This window comes from Lepisosteus platostomus, chromosome 17 (genome assembly GCF_059453375.1).
Source record: "Lepisosteus platostomus isolate fLepPlt1 chromosome 17, fLepPlt1.hap1, whole genome shotgun sequence".
Taxonomy (NCBI): domain Eukaryota; kingdom Metazoa; phylum Chordata; class Actinopteri; order Semionotiformes; family Lepisosteidae; genus Lepisosteus; species Lepisosteus platostomus.
The window spans coordinates 13,988,344-14,008,725 of record NC_142627.1 but is presented as its reverse complement, the minus strand read 5'-3'; the positions used below and the strand labels follow the sequence as shown (position 1 = coordinate 14,008,725).

Genomic DNA, 20,382 nt, shown 5'->3' with positions numbered 1-20,382 from the left:
TTAAGGTAATAAAAATACTTTGCTTTCCCAAAATACTTAAGGGACAGTTCAAGGACTGCAGATTTGCAACATCTAAGCCTTTTGATTTAGAGCTTGAAAGACAACTTCCCAATAGCTTTTGCTCTGAAAAGGACATGAGGACTACATGACAGCATCTAAGAACCAATCAGCTAGCTTCCTCATTTCACTTGAAATAACTTTGTTTTGCTGTAATTCTGATCTCTTTAAAAATTAACTGCTATACAAGCATTTACCCATTTTCTTCTGGCATTGGTTTTCGAAGCAAAAACCAGTTTGATCAAAAACAGTGTAAAGCATTGCCGATGTAGTCTTCTTTAAGGTTCCTCTATACAAAGTAGTCCGTGTTTTTAAGTTTAGCCATATAATGTGCCTTTAAATGAGCTTTGTATTTGTCATGAAAGGTAAAAAATATCAATTCTCATTGCTGTTTTTCCTACGGGCACTGCTTTCAGCATTTGTTTTAAACAAAAAATTAACCACACCATCTAAAATAAATGGTGAGGTTTTGGTAGCCCAAAGATGGAAGAGGGTAGTTATTTATGAAGTCAAACTGCAGCAACAGGATTGTTAAAATGTATGTGTGAGAGGTTCTGGAAAGGGATGTCCTCTTTTCTGAGGAGTGGAACTAGAAATTACACAAAAACCTCATAATAGTTGCATATCTTAGCCTAATGATTTCTTGCCTGGATGGTACCAGCAGTTTAGCCAAAAAGGATTTAATGTTTAAAATGGCTGAATGTAAAACAACTACTTTTCCATTCAAGATGGATTCCAAATTCCAGCAAGACCGACAAATTTTATCTCCAGGGAAAACAAAAGGGCAATAAAGTAAAAATAATCCTTTATTCCGTTTGTGAATCTAAATATTAAGCCTTCAACCCACCTCATACCACTTAACTTGCAATTCTAGAATTGTTAAACTATGTTATGAAATTTTACTGTAGAAATGAAAATAGTGGATTTTCCTTCACATAATGAAATTTATTTAAATATTGCCAAGCACTGGCGGAAAAAGAACAAAGACAATGAATTATAAAATTCTCTCAACTTTAATCGGTTTCAAAAAGGTTCACAACAAATGTAACACTTAGAAGGGAGTTATAGCCAGTAATTCTCAATATTTGGACTTATACATTCTTCTTCTAATTATACTGTTGGCAATTGTCAATTCTCTGAATAAAAGCCTTTTGGTTATTTGGATAGAATTTCAAGATAAAAATGAAAATGCAAAAATACAAAATTAAATGTAAACCAGTTTATTTTGCTCTTAAGTAGTGTTCTTGAAGCACTACAGCATGGTAAACAATGTAAATTAGTACAATTTGTCTCAAAAGCCATCTGAATTAACATGAGTTATAAAGATGCAGCCTATGCTAACCGATAAATATTTTTAACCACTTTTAACTTCGATTTAATGAAGGCTCACAAATGAGCAATGCTCCTCATTGAGGAAAACAAAAAGCTGTTGTCGGCAGAGCGACAGCACACACACACACCAAAAAAATCTGTAAAAATAACCAACTTTTGTGTTCCCGTGTTATTAAAGATGCTTTACAATAGGATGATATGCACATAATCTTGCTGCAAAATTCATGTCTAGCCACAAACTGCGATAGTTTAGTCAAGCACAACCATGACCCAAACTTTAACCTACATTGTCTGACAAAAGCAGCATCTTCGTCCTCAATTATAATCCTCTAACTTGCAATATTTGTCATATGCTGCAGAGTACAGGCATGCCACATTACTGCAGCATCCCCTAGATTTAATAAATTTGTATCTGCAACAGAACGATTCTAGAAGCCTTTCTGCAGTAGACTTTACACGTAGAAGTTTACATAAATCTGTTTCTCTTGCCTCTGACAAACTGATGGGCAAGAAAATACTTAAAATGTTTTAATTCTTACAATCTCATGCAGATCTAAATAAAGATGACCAAACAAACTTGAATTAACAATGGAAAGATATTACGCAAAAGATCTCATACAAAACGCATACTATGTAAAAAGGGCCACTAGGTGACACTGTATAATTTACATATTGGCATTGTTTTGGTCAACAAGTACCCAAAGCGCTGTTCACTTCAGTAAGCAGCATCAATTTTCAGTCACACATTTCTTCTGGGATTTCGTGTGGATTTAAGATTCCAGGAACAGACATCTGAAGTTTGTGTTTCTCTTCCTGGGCTTGCCGAAGCGATGCTTCTCTTTCTTCCAAGAACAGGTCTGTGGTATCTTCACCAGCAAATTCCTATTAAAGGAAAAGGAACACATGTCAAATTCCTTAAAGCACTGTCAAAATCTCACAGCTGCTGACTGCCTGAATTCAGCAGTATAAATGAAACCCCAGAGTTTGGGGAGAATTCATTTGTTTTCTCAAGAAAAGGGTATATTCATTATAGCCAGGCTAAACATTTCAAAGATAACAGAACCATAAGAAGTAAAATATGGTGCAACTGCAAACAAAGGAAAAGAAAAAAGCAGTTCAAAATTAGTAAAGGCACAATTCGCAGCGACATGTGAGAAAAGTTTCTGAATACTTTAAATTTGTGATAAAGGAGTTAGGTATATACCTTAATTTGTACCAGGAAATCCCGCAGGTGTTCTTTGAAGGCAGGGATATCTTGATTTAAGCTGAACAATCCTGTTACAAACACTTTCACTTGGGCACTGAAAATTAAAAATAACATTCGTTAAAAAAAAGTAATTTAAATTAATTTAAATGGCATGTCCATCGAGTTTTTAAACTTACTCTTGCAAATGTGGGAAGGCGGTTTTCAGAAGGTTGGCCACATACTCTTGAATGAACACCTGGTTGTTGACCGGATTTGTAGGATTTAATGCTGCATTAATTTTACCTTCTTCCACCAAATTGAACATGTATGCAAGGATCGATGCATGCATTGTTAAACCTGCAAGAACAGATAACCAATTTAGGCACTTCATTCTTAGCATAAAAGGTCTGATGGATACAGATTCACATTGAAATAAAATGACAATTATAACAAACTAGCAAAAACAAAACTCAAAGACTTGCATTACTCTGAAGATCATGGATAGATTTCTTACCAGCAGTATGGGATGTATCTGTTACTACGGAGAAGATGTGCTGCAATATGTCACAGAAATATGTCTGGTAGAAACTTTGGGCTGCAGCTTCTTCCTGGGCAACATTTTGTAAAAGAGTATACAGAATCTGCAAACCTGAGAACAGAAGAGTTTCAATATAAAACTAGTACAAGCAGAGAGAATTGTTCATTGTTTTTCTTTTTTGCAGTTAAGTTGGAAAATAATTCTGATTTAAACACACCTGTATCAGCCACATTTCGCATGGTATGCTTGAAAGCCCAGATAATGGAATCCAATACCAATTTGAACTGTGCAGGAGGAATGGCCAGGAATGCTGGGAAACAGTGCGAGTTGACTGCTTGTAGCAGATAAAAGAAATGTGTTCGGTGCTCAGGATATTCCTCAAAGTCCTGAAAAGCAATTAATACAACATTAATGACCTGACATTGTCTGCTGCACTGTCTGATTGTCTGATCTTCATCTTTTCATACCATGAAATATTAGTGGAAGGCACTAGAGAATTTTTCTGATATTTACCAATTAAAAATGTATAGAATTTTAAAATTTTAGAATTAATGTATACATCTGAGCAGGAAAATAAATTAGTGCTAACTACAATAACTAAAAGTTTCTCAAGAATTTCCATAGTGACAACTCTGAGGCTAGAGAGACTATTTTACATGGCACTTTCTTCAAAACAATTGAAAAATTCTGGATATTATGGATTTTAATAAATAACACTGAAGGATATAGTTAACTGTAGAATACTATTTTAAGATTCAAAGCAGAAATATAAATTTCAGGATGAACACAGAAAGCTTACTTTGTTTATCATATTTAAAGTACATTCAAATACTGCGTCAAAGATTTGAGGAATTTCAACTGTGATGTGTCCTCCCAATTTATTCACAATTGTAGCCATTGTACTGAGTACTTCAGGTTCTCTGGCTGCTGGAACATTTCTCTGGTAATCAATCAACACAGCATCAAGAAGTGGAGGTACAAAGTTCTCTGCCACCTGCAAAACCAAGTTTGGGCGATAAGTTAGCAAAATCGTTTTTTTACACACCCAAAAACAAACTATATAAAAAATAACATTAATAACCTACCATTTGTGGATCATTAGAACGACTGACCCAACCTGAAATTAATTTCAGTGTTTCCCTTTTCACTGTTCTCATACTTCTTATCAAAGGCTGCTTTGTTACCATCTCTCCTGTTAACATGAAGAAAAAGCATCATCAAAATGAAACATCAATTTCAACAGCAATCTACCAAAATGCTTACATAAAGAGTTTACATTAATTGAAAATGTTCATTCTTTTTCCCTTCAGGTGTAATCTCAGAGAATATACCAAAATGTTGTATTCTCTATTTATAGATTTCTTCTCAAAGTATATTAAAATTAACATTCAACAGAAGCAACCCCCTCCCCAGCAGTTATGATCCATATTTTTAAAAAAAATACCGTTTGTCTGAATTGCAGCAGAGATGTTTTCACTGAGGCACTTGTACACATTCAGCATATCCAAGTAGATTCTCCCAAGCTGAATGACAAATGGATGTCCCACAGCTTTACAAGCTCTCACATTCGTTTTCAGGATGCTGCCAAGCTGTTTCACTGTTTCCGGATCCTTCAGAATGTCTACATTCTATTTGAAATAAACATTTAGACAACATAAGAAACAATGCAGGCATTTTAGATCCGTGTTACAAGAACCCATCTCATTAAAAGCAGTTTGAGAATTTCTGGGAACTTCATAATTTCCAGGTTCTATTTATAATGTTTTTCAGATAAAGTTTTAAAAGTTGAATTTTTAGACCACCACTTCTGGTATCTGTCTTTTTAAGTACTTGATAAAACCTAGCTCTGTCGCTGCATGTTAGAACTTTCAATTTAACCAAGGCCTGCAAAGTATAAACTAGAATAAAACAAGAATCATTCAATACCTTGCTGACATTACTTACTTTGGTTGCTTGCTGAATAATGCTATCCCACACTTGGTTAGGCAACAGCATGTATTTTTCTATCAAATGCTCTTGCACTGCTTGATCAGTCTGTGCCCCAATCATATAACCAACAGCTTCATAGAAAGTATGCACCTTTAAAAAAAAAAGGTAAAGGCTTAAGATAGTATGCTTTCAGTGATCTTAAAAAGTAAGCCATTCCACTGCAATACACTTCTGTTACACAATTTTAATTTCCCAGTACACCATTTACACTTTTTAAAAAAAAAACACAAAATAAGAAGGTCATCTTAATTAAACTCTTAATGAACACTTATGAGACTAACTTCAAAATACACACTTAAGCTAAATTTGGTTTTAGGTTCTCCATACATCAAGAATATTTAAAAGTACTGTGAACAAGTTAGGTTTACCTGCTGTGGTTGAAGATCACAGATGATCGTGTTGATGTTGTTCAGAATTTCATCAATAAAGGGCATTACCTCTCCAACCTGCACCTGAACAAAATGTCTCCGGCATTTCTGTGCTATTTTAATGAATGTGTCACATGCCATGTCCTGTACACCATCATGGGTTTCTGAAAAGCAACACAAATCGCTTTTGTAACTAATGTATTCTCTAGCAACAAGACACTTTACTTATCACTAAGTAAAAGGTATTGCTCTTCAACTCTCCAAGAGAGCATTTTGCAATACTCAGTTTGTAAACTGAAAAGGCAGGTACAGGTGTAACTGGTAAATGGTCAACTGCTAGATGAAAATCTTACAAACGTTAACAAGTGAAGATGGGATACTTGTTTATTTGTTCTGGTTTAAATCAGTCATTTATGCCTTTAGGTTCAACATCTAGGTTTAGGTTCAATTCACTGTACTTACCATGCATGAACTCAAACAGTTTGTTGACCACAGTTTTCAAAAATTTCCAGTGAGCTCTGAGGAATCGTGGGTACTGGCCCACAATGTACATGATATTAGATGCAATGATTGCTTTGTTGTCCTTTCCCCTCTTTTGTTCACAAAGACCCAGTAAATCCTAAAAACAATCATATAAATCAATTTACAATTTCAAACTTAATTCAGCAAACATTGCTAATTAAAAAATACACTATTTTGTACAAAGAATGAGTACTTAAAACAATGAAAAATATGAAAGACAAACCCACAGGAATTGCCGGGAATGTATGTCCAACAATTTAAACAAAAATCTGAGAAAAACTATGAATCTTGCAATGCTTGACGATTCAGCTTCCCCTGTATTGGTGGCTTTTACAGTTCAAAACTATTCCTACATTTCTGATGCAATCATCAAGTTCATTTTGACTGAGCTGGACCTGGTGAATATACAACCAATCCATTATAAATGTAAAGAGGCAAAACATTTAATTTAACTCTTAACAAACATGTACACTTAAAGCTAAAAGAACCTGTACCTAGAATATACCTAAAATACCACCTCATCATTATTCTCGTTAAATTGTTACACTATTCAGATTTAAGTACATACCTTAATAACAGTGACCAAGAATCTTTTTTCATCTTCTTCATGCATTGCTCCACTGATTGAGCCAATAGCCCAACACAGGGTATTAAGGTTTTTCCAAGACCATTCTGTACCATTTACTTGATTGTGAAGTTTCTCTGTCATTATGCGCTCTGTATCTGCGTAGTCTAAATGTGTAAGGTACACTACAGAGAAAAAATAAATTGATTTAAGGTTAAGACATATGCAACTTAAATTTATCAAATGCAACAACTGAATTTTATTTTTAAAAAGTGCTTACCAAGGGTCTCTCTCATATTTTTGTACAAGTTGATTGAATCTGTATCTTTCATGAATTCTCTGACAACTTCTCCCTGGTCATTCTCCACAACCAAAACTTCTTCTGGTTTTGCCATTCGGCTCACCATAAGCAGACGAACCTTGGAGAAAACATTTTTTAAACACTGGTGATTTTCTTCCTTACCGTTATACTGCTTACACAATTTCTATGCATCGTTTTCTTATATAAAACAATGCTGGTCACAACACTTACTTTGGATAACACAGGTAAATAAAGCTGCCTTCGAGGAGGAACATCAAAGTGCTGGCTTCCAGACAGCAGTGGAGATGTTGTTGTTGAGAATGGGCTTTCCCTATAAAGCTCAGCTGCTAAGTGGTTCCAATACTCAAGACAAATTTTGAAAATTTCTGTTTCCTCCACTTCCGATACCAACAACATGTAATGAAGGGCCTGTAAAATTAATGAAAGTTAAAATGACATTATCCAATTATAGATTGTTGACTATTAAAAAGCAGCCATTGCTTTAATATTAGACTTTAGAAATTACCTCCATTAGCGTTTCCCTTAGATTTAATCTTTTTTCAATCAATTGCCCATGTTCTTTCAAAAACGTACAGAGAAACAAGCTTAGATTCTGTATGAAGTTCTGCTCATCATCTTTTCCATTGGAATATGCCAATCTGATATTGGTGTTCAAAGGAAGCATCTGTAGAGCAAAAAGTATTTTAGGAGAGACCTTCAAGACACAATTGTATTAATGCAGTATAGAACAAGCTACCTAGCCATTTAGTTGAAGCCGCTACCCTCACTTCTTTGAAGAAATGGCCTAGGAAAATCCTTGGATCACATAGCTATTATCTTCCTACAGGGCTCCTCAAATTTGTAATTATTTAAAGTGCTTACTTAGTTTGAATCAATCTCCTCACAACTAGCCAAACATTTTGGACGCTCAATAGGGTAATCCCACAAGTGTTGCTAACTACAAATTCCATCTTTTTAGAGGTGTTCAAAATGTTTAAAATCCAAATACATTCAGTAAGACAGTGAAACTTTAAACTAGCACCTAATGCAATCTTGAACAATACTGTGTTTTCTCCCATTAAAAATAACTGGATTCTTAATTATAAAAACAGCACAGCACCAACAATTTGAATACAGAATAAAATACTTACTTGTTTGAGCTGCATCATTGTCAGAGTAAAGAGAGTAACAAACTGCTCTTCATACTGACTGACACTCACACCTGCAATCTCTGTCAGGCACTTCAAAGTCACGTTTCGGAACATTGGGACGTTTAAAAACTGAAAGTTTTAAAAGGATTAATCAATTTACATCATGCACCAATAGACAACCTTATACAGTTTATATAAAAAAGCAACTAGCCTTTTAAAAACATCTCAAATCTTTTGTGTCAATGTAACTTTTAATACTTAAAAAAATGTAATAAGTTTTAAACAAAAATAACCCTGAATACACTTGTCAAATCCTTAACAGACAAATTTTGAATTGTAAATAATCCACTGTGGACTTCAAGGAAACCTGAGTTGTTCGGATGAAGCTCTGAACCTACCTTGTATACAAGTGTACTTATGAGTTTTGTCTCAAATATATATCCCAGTGGAATCCAGTTTAGAAATCTGAGTAACGTCTCCAAGGTTGCATGTACAAGTGGAGCATTCTGGGAGTTTTCCTGTAAAGAACAATTCATTTTTAAGCAAAATGAGACAAGTCTCAATTTAATGCATAAAGTAAACCCTTAGGTCAAGATTCAACCTACCATAACAAACTGGCAGAGTTGGAATATCTGTGAGAACTCATTGCACATACTAGAAGAAAAAAAAATAAGTTAACTTATTGCACCCATCTGTATTTACAATTTATCAACCAGAAATTATGGACTTTTCTACATAGACCACAAACCTTACCATGTTCTCTGGAAATGATGTAGAGCTGAGATTACATGTCAATGAACAGATCAATTAAGAATGAGTAAATGCCTTCAGTCATCGGATAATAAGTTGTTTCCATATTTTCACAATGTCCAAAGAGAAAAGAGACTACTGGAGTTACTAATATGCCCTTAACCCAGGTTATAAAAGACAGAGGACTGCCTTAGACTCTTAATACAATACAACTCAAGGTCATTAACGTATAATGAGGTATATAGACCTGTTACAGTACCTGTCTTTCAAATGCTTTGCTTTCACTTGTGTCATCTGCCCACTGGAGAAATCAAAGACCTCTTCACTTAAAAGTTTGAGAATGATCATGTTGTTCTGACACAGGCTTTCACTGGTCCTACTTGCTCCCACAATGTCACTTATGAATGTTGGCCAATGTTTAGGCCATTCCTGTTTCAGTATCTGTAGATAAAATACCATTTTAAGAATTAAAGAATGTGTTTTTTGGGAGAATAAGGGGTTTTGGTTTCTTATTTAAAAAAAACTTCTCTAATCAAATTCAACTTAATTTGAATTGAAACCACCAGGCAATTTACAAAAGCAAATAATGACAGTCAACTGGAACACCCCAGAAATACATCCATCTTTTAGAGCGGCACTTTTTCTCTTTCTATGCAACTTTCCTAATTGATAGACAATGATTTATTAAAACTTTAGAATCTGAAACATACCTGGACCAGGATCATATTCAGTTTTCCAATGTACACCTTCTCTTTCTGAAATTTAAAAAATATTTACTTCTTAAAACTTTACAATAATACATTATGAGCTAATCTTTAACTGTGAAAAGGCCACAAGTTTAATTTCCATGAAATCTAAGGCAAATCTAACACTTTTCACACTGGCACACCCAAGCCAAGATGAGTAGGACTCAGTTCTTTTCACAAATCTCCACGCTGTCTTGAAAGACTTGACAAAGGTGGAGAGAATAAGGGTGTTGTTATAATGCAAGAGAATTAATGCCAAGATAAACATCTGTTTTAAATATCTCTGAAACTATCAATCAATTAAACACAAAAATGAAAAGAATCTGAAAAAGCCTAAAGCACATAACACACATTCAACGCTTAATATGGCATAATCATCATAAATGTTAAGTAACTGCCTGGAAAACATCACAAGTACTTGTGGAAATGTTGACTTATCAGCAATATACATACTGACAATGTAAAACTAAATTGGTCTACTGTAAGTAATAAAAAAAGGTTTAACATTGTACTAAACCACAACAGCAGTTTTTGTATAATCATTTTGGTTAAGTGGAAGTCTACGTATTTATTTTGTCCCCAGTGACTGCTTTGCATTTTGCACATTAAGTCACAATTTCTACATGAAGCACCAGTCACAAAAAGTGAAATGTACACAGATAATGAACATCAAAAGAAAGTAACCAACAGCCAAAATTCTTTGTTAAGCAGAAAATTACTTTTATGTAGCAGATACATTGACAAGACAGATATTAGGTTAATTAACATTTGTTAATAAAATCAACAGTTCTACTGTTAGAGTCACGTGTGGCTGCCACAGCAAGCAGAGTATGCATAAACTCGTGGGATTCTGTCCCATTACTCCCTTAGAGTCTGAACAGGTATCTGTTCACTGGTCTCCAAGCCACAGATGTCCCAGCTCAATCCACAAAGTTTTAAATGGGGCAGAAATATAGCAATCTGGCCCTCCCAGGCAGAACTGTTACATTCTTGCCACCTAAGAATAAGATGAGCCTGCAGAATGGGTAGCAAGCAAGGCCACAGGACTTGATCAATGTAGCAAGGTGATTGATGGCATCTTATCCCCACAAGTGATTAGTTGCTAAAGACTTCTGCCCATAACCTCAAATTTGGACTTCCTCATCTACTAGTCTGCTGCAGACAACAATTAGTCTATTATTCTGCACCATACTCACACACGTATAAAACAAAACAGAATGATCTACACAAAAATGCGAGTGAAGCTCACACCGGCTCATTCCGATGCACACTAGTCAGCACTGGACCTGTGTAGTCATCTGAACTGAACAACTACTGTCAGCTGCTTCCTCAACTTTGGTAAGTTGTCACTATTTGTGGTCCATCACTGAGTGACTGTTTGGCTGTAACTTCTTGTAACATCTTTGTAGCGTTAAAAAATGTTAAAATCAGGTAGCTGCGTTTCCACGCTGAAAAAAGAAACGGAATGCAATGTTTCAGCTTTGGAGGCTTCTTTGGGTGCGGCCTCCTTCTTGACACTTGAAGACGACTCCAGAGCCAAAACATTGCATTTCTTTAATTCTCTTTTCAGCATGGAATAAAGCTTTACTTGTTACGTTAAAAAATGGTGGCTGTTAATGTCCCACATGCCAGCAAGAGTGTGCTTCGTCCAGTCTCCAACATACTGATGGCACAAAGGCGCTGATCTTTTGATAACCAGGGCTTTATTAGTTTATTAGAGGTGATTTAGTGCTTATACAACGGTTCAAGTTACTCACAGTCATTAACACAACAAAATCTGTTTTTTTTTTCCACGAAATGTAAGATTTCAAGAAATCAGCCTATACCACCAAAATCTTGATTTTATAGTACAACACTAAGAGTTGTTAGCCTAAACATTTCCCACTATTCACATTGTATTTGATCATTTTTAATACATTATGACACTACTTCCTAAAAATAAGAGCCCATGAGATTACTCAAAAGATATAAGGTCTGAGCTCTTAAAAGCTTCCTAAGTTTCCAGTTTCACTAGAAACATGGTTAATACTGGAATGCAGCAAAATATCATTTTTCCTGATCCCAAACAAAAAAAGTACACTTTGCCCATTCACACAAACATAAAACGTCTATTCTTGCACAACAATCCATTCTAATTTCTGTGATGAATTTTCCATCAAAAAGAAACTAAAACAAAAATGACAGAAAAATGCTGAATTTCAATGTTCCTATGGAAAAAAAACCCACGCTTTGAATTTTTAAGAACTAAATCAAGCTATAACCATAACTGTATTGTTGACAGATCAATGTCACATTAACAAGTCCACAGTAAATCAACACCACCTGTGGGCCAGAAGTGCCTTGATCTTTATTCTCATTCAAGCATTCAAAAATAGACAAGATTGTTATCCCTGCCACCCCTGCCCACCCAGTACCAGACAGACAGCTTGTGAAGCTGCCATCTCACAGCTTTGCTACAACAAGGCAAAACGGCCTACAAGAAACAAGCGAAAGGCTCAGCTTGAGTGTGTCAGTGTGAAAAAGCCATAAAAGGCACCTCATTGAACCTAAAAAAATCAGGGGGGAAAATATTTGCCATTGGAAAGCAAAAATGCTCAACTTACCTCTACATTTGTCGCATCAGATGAAGTCTTGATAATGAGACCAACAACATATTTTTTGATTCCTAAAAGCAAATAAACAACCAAGTTGAAGCTAAAACTTATAACTGCAAAATGGAATATTGGTAATAGGACTGGGAGTCAAGTAAGCTTGAGAAGAAACGGTCATTTGCAATTCTACTTTTGTGTCAGTCTAGCTGTCAAAATAATCCCATGAAACAAAGCTCTTCAAATTGAGGGATACAACCCACTCCTACCTGAAGTTCAAGATCTGAAATTTCTTCTACAATTAACGAGAATTTAAAAGGCTAGTTGCCCCCTTCTGACAAATAATTTTAAAAGGGTAAGAAAATTCACCTTGTTCACCTATTTAACTTATAAATGAACATGAAGTTTAGAATATAACTGACTCAACTAAGAGGTATACTTGGATCATTAAGCCATGTTCTCTTCAACTTCAAATGCTGCCTGAAATTACATACTTGCCAGTCGCTTGTATTCGATACCATGAATAAATTCATCTACTGTCAGAAGTGAAAGACTCAATGATTCAATATAAAAAGCCATTTAAAAATAAAATGAAAAAGTAGGTATCCAATTAAAAAACTTCCAGCCCTAATTATAAATATTCAATCAAAAATTCAATCTTAAAGGCCTTTTGTTTCTGTTTTTCAAATTGTTACCATTAATAGGCTTACAATTTCTTTCACAAATGAGACTATAGTTACATTCCTTAAAAAAACATTTTAATCAAATGGATAGTTATGTTTAAGATACTACATTAGGCTGCATTGTATAACTCTACTGATAACTCTAGACAACTATGGAATGTAAACCTGTGATCATGTGTTAGAAGTTTCAAGATTCTAGTTCCAAGCCTTGGAAATCTCACAAGGTATTCAAGCAGTAGTGGAGACAGTGTCTGGTATTCTCTAAAAAAAACATTTAACAATATTTGCAGTGTCCCTGTGTTAAAACTGAAAACACTCAATCTGTCTCATAGAAACACCCACCTGTTGTAGAAGTTCTCTCTCAGCAGAATAAATGTTATTCAGAACAGAACACACATTTATAGACTATGCCATCTGCTATACATACAAGTGAAGATGCTTATTGTTTTCTCACATTCTAGTGGTATACATTGCAAGAAGTCTTCACAATACTTATTACAGTAATTTAAAGTTACACAACTTGTATTTTGCTATTTTGTCTAAAGCATTTTACCTAAAGCATTTTCAGAGCACAAGTGGCAACCTAATTGTTTCTCTTGCCCAAGTTACTTTACCTGGCCACAACATCTTTCTCTTCCAATGACAACCTACTATATAGTTTTGAACAGTAACAATTCCCTGCATTTAGGAAGCAATTACAACTTCACATTTAAATTGTATACACAAAATTAATTCTGTTCCCTGAAAGGTGTCTAAAAAAACACGTTAATTTTATAGGGATTACCTGAAATGTAAGAGTTTTCCATCTAACTAGCTAAAAATCAGCTCTAGTAAATTTTACAAAATTTCAGCAAATTGGAGGTTATTCTGAAATGTATCAAGTTAAAAATTCAAAGGGCACACTTTTGTTTTTTCTAGAAATTGGCCTACGTTACAAACACTCATTGTATTAAAAAATTGAATTTCTCAGATTCCCTTGATAAAATAGTGGAAACTAATGTAGTTTTGCAAAGACTGAGTACATACAAGGTAATCTAAATAATCTACTTTTACATTCTATATTCTACATTTCATTGAGGCAAAGCTGGAATGGTTCATTGCCTAACAAATCAGAAACAGCTGGAAAAATAAGGTTTACTACAAGTGTAGTTTTTCCCCAGCATCTTAAGCAAACATCACCCATTATTTTCTTATCAGCAAACATTAAGTGCGTCAATAATTCTGAAGATTATGAGCGTGCAAAATGGGATTATTAAAGTCTTCAAGGATATGAAGCTCCATTCCAAAGCACAAAAACACACTATTTCAAAACATCAAGAAAACATATTTATGGATACTCATCACCTTTTCCTCCCAAAACATTGCACTGTGCTTTAAATAGTTACTTAAAAATCTTAACAAAAAAGCAGTTCCACCCTTCTGTACATTTTATTTTGCAGGGGTTGCAAATGTTACAAAAACCCAGATTTTCTTATAGCTACTTAACAGCTTCCAGTGGTGCACACTAATGTTTAATGTTTCTTTATTAGCCCTATACAATTTCTTGCATTAGGAATGCGTCTTTTCGCATACCCCAGCTTTTTCTCCAGGGAGACAGACAGAGACAGGGAGAGAAGCTTGGGGTCAGAGCGCAGGGTCTGCCATTGTACGGCGCCCCTGGAGCAGTAATTGTAGAAAACAGAATTATGAATGAGACTATCTTAAGGTCTATCCTGTCCTAGTCCTGAATCTGGTTTTATGGTGTTCACAACACTATTCAAGTGCTGGCAAAGTGGCAGTAGTATGGAGCAGTGGTTAAGGCTCTAGACTGAAGTCATGGGTTGAAATCCCTAATTAGGCACTTGATTGCACCAAAAGCAAAATTCAAGAAAAAAAATCTGTTACTTTAAGAACATTCAATCCTAAAACTTCAGGGGGTCTACTAAAAAACTGGCACCAATTCAGATGTTTCACATTTATTTAAAATAGTATTTTATTACTTTGTATTACATGTAGAAATACCAATAACACAAAAAATTATGGGTCTTACCTTCACATTGATTTCGTGGTAGAATTTTCCATCTTGTTTTAATAACCGTTTCCAGGATTTGCAGTGCATAGTACTGTAATACATTATGAAAATAAAAGTTAGGGGTTGGTAACTCAAAACACCTTTAAAACATTAAAATTGTGCACATTGAAAAACATATTTGCTCTTAATTATGCCTGCCTGAAATACCACATTTAAAAAAAATTGCAAACATACAGAATTTGTATTACCGTTTTAATGTACTAGGACACGGTTCATGCAGATTTTATGATTTGCTACAAGTATCAACATTAAGATCAAACCCTGTAGAAGTCCTGCTGTTTTTCCACAGTAATACACCAGAAAACACAAAAGGAGTGATTCAATATTGGCTGCTTACAAATGGGAGCCAGAGAAATATTAAGATACAATTTTAAAAGAAAGAGTTAACCTCTGGTAAATTACCAGATATTAAGACTTAAGCAAACCAGACAGCACTGAAGCATCCAGCCACCAGTCTTCCTGACAAACTTGTCAGATACAAACACAGCAAGTGCTGCAGCCCGCATAATACACTAGAACACCTTCAACTGGTGTTTGTCTTAAGGAACAGCAAGACAACCCACAGGTTTACTAATGAGATCAGTTCCATTCCCCCCTTATTTCTCTTAAATTAAAATTCAACGGAACGTATTCAAAAGGTTAGTGATTTTTTCATTAGGCCCGCCAGTATTTCAACCATAGGGATCACTAAGTGAAGAGGAAAAAAAGGAGGACGATCAAGAACAAAACACTGCAGTTTTAATCAGTTAAGGTAGCATGATCCTTTGCAATGAAAAAAGCATACGACAAGTGAGGTTAGCAATTAAAGGTGCGTGTCACTGGTGTATATGCAGCTTTTTTTATATAAAAGAATTAACTATTAACTATTACACCTTTAACGTTAGGACGAAGAATTGCTTGCAATCATGTCACCACTGTATTGCAAGGTTTGAATGTTATGATGAGAGACAGCAAAGGAAATGAATGAAAAAAGGAGAAGCACATGATCCCTACAGAAGAAATACCTGCTGTACTTTAGGTCTTATGGAACCTATTCAGTAAACCTAAACCCTCCCTCCTCCCATGAAACAATACAATTGATGAACAGAATTCAGTTAAAGGGAATCAAAAGGGTAGACCTTGTGGAGGCCTGCCGTCAAAGCCTAGCTGTGTCAGTTGCACAGGAAGACACCCCTTTTCTTCCTATTACAAGCAATCAACATAATGGAACATTAAGATTAATATCAAATAGTAACAGCTTGTATAAAAATTAAATAATTAAAAGCCAAATGTCTTAGTGCTAAATCGATGCACTATAAAAAATTTAGACAAATTTAAGAAATGTTTACCTTTTGTTTTCTTTCTGTTCCGCTAATGACCTCAATTTTCGCAAGTTACAAATTTGTGTATTAAAATACTGTTGACAAATCAACTCAAACATTAGTAATGTCTGTCAGTATTAAAGAGCAATTTTACAGGCAAGCAAAAAAAGGCAAACTGTCATGTACCATAACTTTGAGGAAGTCTTTTTATACACTAAAATAGCTTACACGTAGTTCACCCAAACAGAAAACCTTACTAAAATACATATGTATATACTTGGGTATATAGATACGCATTAGTACAGATTCAGGTAACAATTACAACTAATTACTGAGAATTTGACCAATTAAGCTTTGGAATAACTGAAATTTCGAAATACTATAAAGGACTGACATTTTAAACTATTAAAGGTCAAACTCTTAAATGAATAATGCATGCCAAGCAATGTTATTTTACTGTAAGCAGTATGCTGTGTTGACTTTAACTGAAATGGTTGAGCAGATAGAAAAGCTTTGAAAGCTAGGCCTGAGCCAAATATACAAGCACATTTGTGTTACCATTTCATTAACACAAAACCAGAGCAAAATAGCAGGAAGCTTAGTCCACAATACAAGCAGAACACTTGCTTAGCTGATATAATCAAAATAAAAATTTAGTTTTCAACCTAATGGAGTTTGAAACCACAGCACTTGTCTATGACTTCCTCAAAGTACAGATGTTCAGTCCTTCCTGTAATTATTCCAAGTCTTGCTTACCTTGGTGTTCATATTTTGGGAAAACTCCAAAATAGTGTCGACTCTTGTCCAAGCATCTGGATGTTCTTTCAAATGGGTCAACACCTCTTGTGCCATTCTTTGCTATTAAAGTAACAGATGATTTCAAGTGAAGTGAGCTGATAGAAGAGTAACTAAATACAGCATTAGAGATGTTGGTCTTAGCTTCAATAAGGAAAAAGTCCACTCAAAGCAGGTCAATAAGATTACAGGCCTCAGGTTAACCTGAAAAACAGCATATTCTCTTTCCACACCAGAGGTCGCCAAATCCCACTTTTGAGGACTCCCAGATTTATCAATCCTTGTACCAACTAATTCTCAATTTTTCTCATTTATAAATAGCTCAATGGGTCTAAATTGCCTTTTTCTAGTTCTTAAGAAAATATGTAGAGACCTTATTAAAACTGTTTACGTGCAGCCTCGTGGACCGGTGCTGGCACACTCTCCTTTTAAAGATTTGTTTTATTATAAATCGTATAATCCATCAAGTAATTTGGTTATTGAAAGCTTAGGTTCAAACAAAGCTATCAATACTAAATTTATTTTAGGAATGCATATTAGAAGTAATGTTGCATGAGATGTTAATTCTGCATACTGCACTCAAACTTCTTCACAACTCCAAAATTGATTTAAAATAAGATGCTTTACAGACCAAGCTTTTACATAGCATTTAAATGTAAAAAAAAGTAATGCATTAATTTAAGAATGTTTTATCATTCATTTTTACCTGTGGCCCTTCACCATGGTACAAACAATTCACCACACTGTCCAATAGGTTGATATCCAGTTTCTGGCTGAAATCCAGCAGCTGGCGAGCTGCATGGTCTGCTAACATTGTCATAATTGCTGGCATAGAGTACTGCAACAGAAAAAGATTCCAACAGGCAAAGTCATGTGAATTGAACAGTGATTAAGGCACACAATTCCAAACAGCTGTTGGCCCGAAGGTCTTTCAGGACAAAACAGAGCTGCATGTAACTGAATTCGTAGTACAGTATGCATCTCAGAACTTCAAATAAGCTCTTTGACACTTCACTGGACTGTTTAAAACTTAAAACTAAACCACGTAGTATAGAATATAGGAAGTTTCTTGGAATTTTTCAACGACCCTCCAGATCAAAAACTGCATACAAGTCATATAGACGTTACTCTTTGGCATTCGTCTATACAAAATGGAATATCTAAGGCACGTTTGTAACAAAGGAAATCAATAAGGCCACAACAAAACATGTTAATCGATATCAGTCTACACCTGAAATTAGGTGGCGGGCTGGGGAGTCTATGATGAAAACAGACTACAGGTAAGCGTGGGCACAAGACTTGGGGCGCTTCCCAATACCGAAACCAAGTTCGGCTCAAGTAAACTACGTTTACTAGCAGAGCCTGAACTGGGCAAACGCAGCGGACAACCTTACAACAAGCATACTTCGGTTATTGAAGCACTATGCAAGAGCACTTTCAAACAGGACCAGGCAGTTTTCTTCTAAACTAACAACAACACCCACAAGACCTCCGACCCGTCTACACCCAGTTTACCCGCCCTTTCCGAAAGCAAAATTGAACAGTATCCCACCTGCTACGCACGCCTGCTCAAGCAACGCACGTTTAGCAATCCACCACTGTTACAAGAGAACGTCAAAGTTGGCGTCTACTGATATTGGTAATTCCTGCCACTAATGCAATATAATTGTCAAGGAAGCGCGGTATTAAAAGGATTAGCTATAATTGTTATTTAGATGGCACTTTCAGTCTTAAATTTCACTAAAACCATGCGGAGATCTAGCCACTTCAGAAGGCAGGCACGTTACACGGGGCCTGATTTATATGCTATGACCGCATGCACAAGTGTTAAGACAGGCTGGTCATTGATCTAAGCAAAAAGAAAGCTAAACTAACACATTTACCTTCCCTGTAATTTCATCATAAAAAAATGAATGATGCTGGACCGTTTTGCTCATTTTAAATTTTATTTTTTCTTTCTCCCACACAAACACACCTCAGGCATTATTGGAGGATATCTAAAAGGAGTACTGGTGCAACTCCCAGCTAATGCCTGTAGTTCTGCTCGGTACTTGAAACATCCTTTTCTTTAAGGCCTGAAAGAAAAAAAACCCTTTGTCCTTACAAGTAGCTGAGTTAGCGTACCCCGTCTACGCGCAAATACAAATAAAAAATACCAAACTGTCACCAAATCGTCTTTAATTTCCTTCTGTTTACATCATTTTTTACGCACTAAGAGCAACCCCTCCCTCTGAGGCAGCGGAGGCTGAGCACGTGACTCACATAGTCGATTCGCTACTGTTCAGGGAAAAAAAAACATTTCTAGAAACTTCCCCTCAATTGCACCTCGCTTCCATCTCACAGTTTTATACAATTTCTTTCCTTAGCACTCTGGCGTTTCCATTTTTTCTCCGCTAACAACACGGCAAAGGCGTCTGCTCCACTGCGTCCGCTGGCGAGCGCTCTGAGTGGTTGGATTTACTTTCATTCAATTTCTCAACAGGCCTCCACTCTCCACTATCGCTGTACGAACCACCATGAGTTTTAATGTCACACAGAACCCCCTCTCACAATCCTGAAAAGCCTTACCTATGCACCGTTTACTTACCTACGTTTTAAATCACTGTCCCCTCCTTTTGGTTTTTAATTCCACCAGTGAATTACAGTAAGTTTTTTTTTATTATTCTGCAAATTTGTGAACCCAATATTTTCAGTGACTGGCACAGAAAAACCACAATTACCTGGTAAATCGCTAAATCCAAGGCTTAGACTGAAATACGTGTGGCTTTCTAGCCAGAGAATCTAGAAAAATGATTAAATACCGTGGTAAGAATTTCTATACACTATTCCACAGAATGAGTACTGAGATTAAGAACCACTTATGTGGGTTCTCCTGCAATATTCACGGCACGCTAAGTAATTTGTTATTCCGGTTCATTTTACGAAACAAAATACTCTCCAGATTACAGTTTTGTTCTATTCTCTGAAATGTTTTATGCAGCGGGGCGGTTTAAGAGACTGTAAGCTCTGCGCTTCTTCTGCTCTCAAGCAACAAACTCATAACCGGTTGAAACCGGTTCAGACTGGGAGATTCCATCTCGGTTTAGTTTTCAGCCGATGGCGCCGCGGAAAGTTTGGACCAACGTCACGCCCATGCCCCCCGCCCATTGGCTGAGCGGACTTTAGCGACGGCTGAACTATTTTCCTATTGGCCAATTCCCGCGTCAGTCTATTTCAATTCTTACGGGCGCCCACGCCACCGCTCCGCCCTTGAGCCGAAAAAGAAGGCAGGATCACGGCGGAACGAAGCCCCTGCAATCTGAGTTTTGACTGGTCAAATCGCCCTGTCAATCTGGTTGGAGCCTGGTGCGCGTCTGAGTTACAATGAATCTGCAAGTTGCCAGGTGCGGCCATGATTGGCTCAAAACACTTGATTGACGTCTGGAAACTTGCATCTTCC

The 20,382-nt window shown here is 36.0% G+C and overlaps 1 protein-coding gene across 4 annotated transcripts; it reads right to left on the bottom strand.

Annotated features, from left to right (window-relative positions):
- Positions 1-1,051: 1,051 nt before the first annotated feature.
- Positions 1,052-20,382, bottom strand: LOC148646201 (exportin-1). 4 transcript variants are annotated; one of them, XM_088609661.1, is made up of 26 exons: positions 19,531-20,382; positions 18,919-19,018; positions 17,650-17,781; positions 16,905-17,006; positions 14,806-14,878; positions 12,109-12,170; positions 9,470-9,514; positions 9,019-9,200; positions 8,615-8,663; positions 8,408-8,527; positions 8,010-8,138; positions 7,385-7,543; positions 7,090-7,287; positions 6,838-6,976; positions 6,561-6,742; positions 5,933-6,089; positions 5,471-5,634; positions 5,058-5,192; positions 4,558-4,741; positions 4,199-4,305; positions 3,913-4,107; positions 3,331-3,499; positions 3,090-3,224; positions 2,773-2,932; positions 2,594-2,690; positions 1,052-2,271 (listed from the first exon to the last, which is right to left on the bottom strand). In XM_088609661.1, exons 2-26 carry the CDS (start codon positions 18,925-18,927, stop codon positions 2,125-2,127), a joined length of 3,231 nt encoding a protein of 1,076 aa, XP_088465787.1. In that variant the 5' UTR covers positions 18,928-19,018; positions 19,531-20,382; the 3' UTR covers positions 1,052-2,124. The 4 variants fall into 4 exon arrangements, with proteins under 4 accessions (XP_088465787.1, XP_088465786.1, XP_088465789.1 ...); XM_088609660.1 differs by having other exon boundaries at positions 18,827-19,018; positions 19,531-20,381; XM_088609663.1 differs by lacking the exon at positions 18,919-19,018 and having other exon boundaries at positions 19,664-20,381.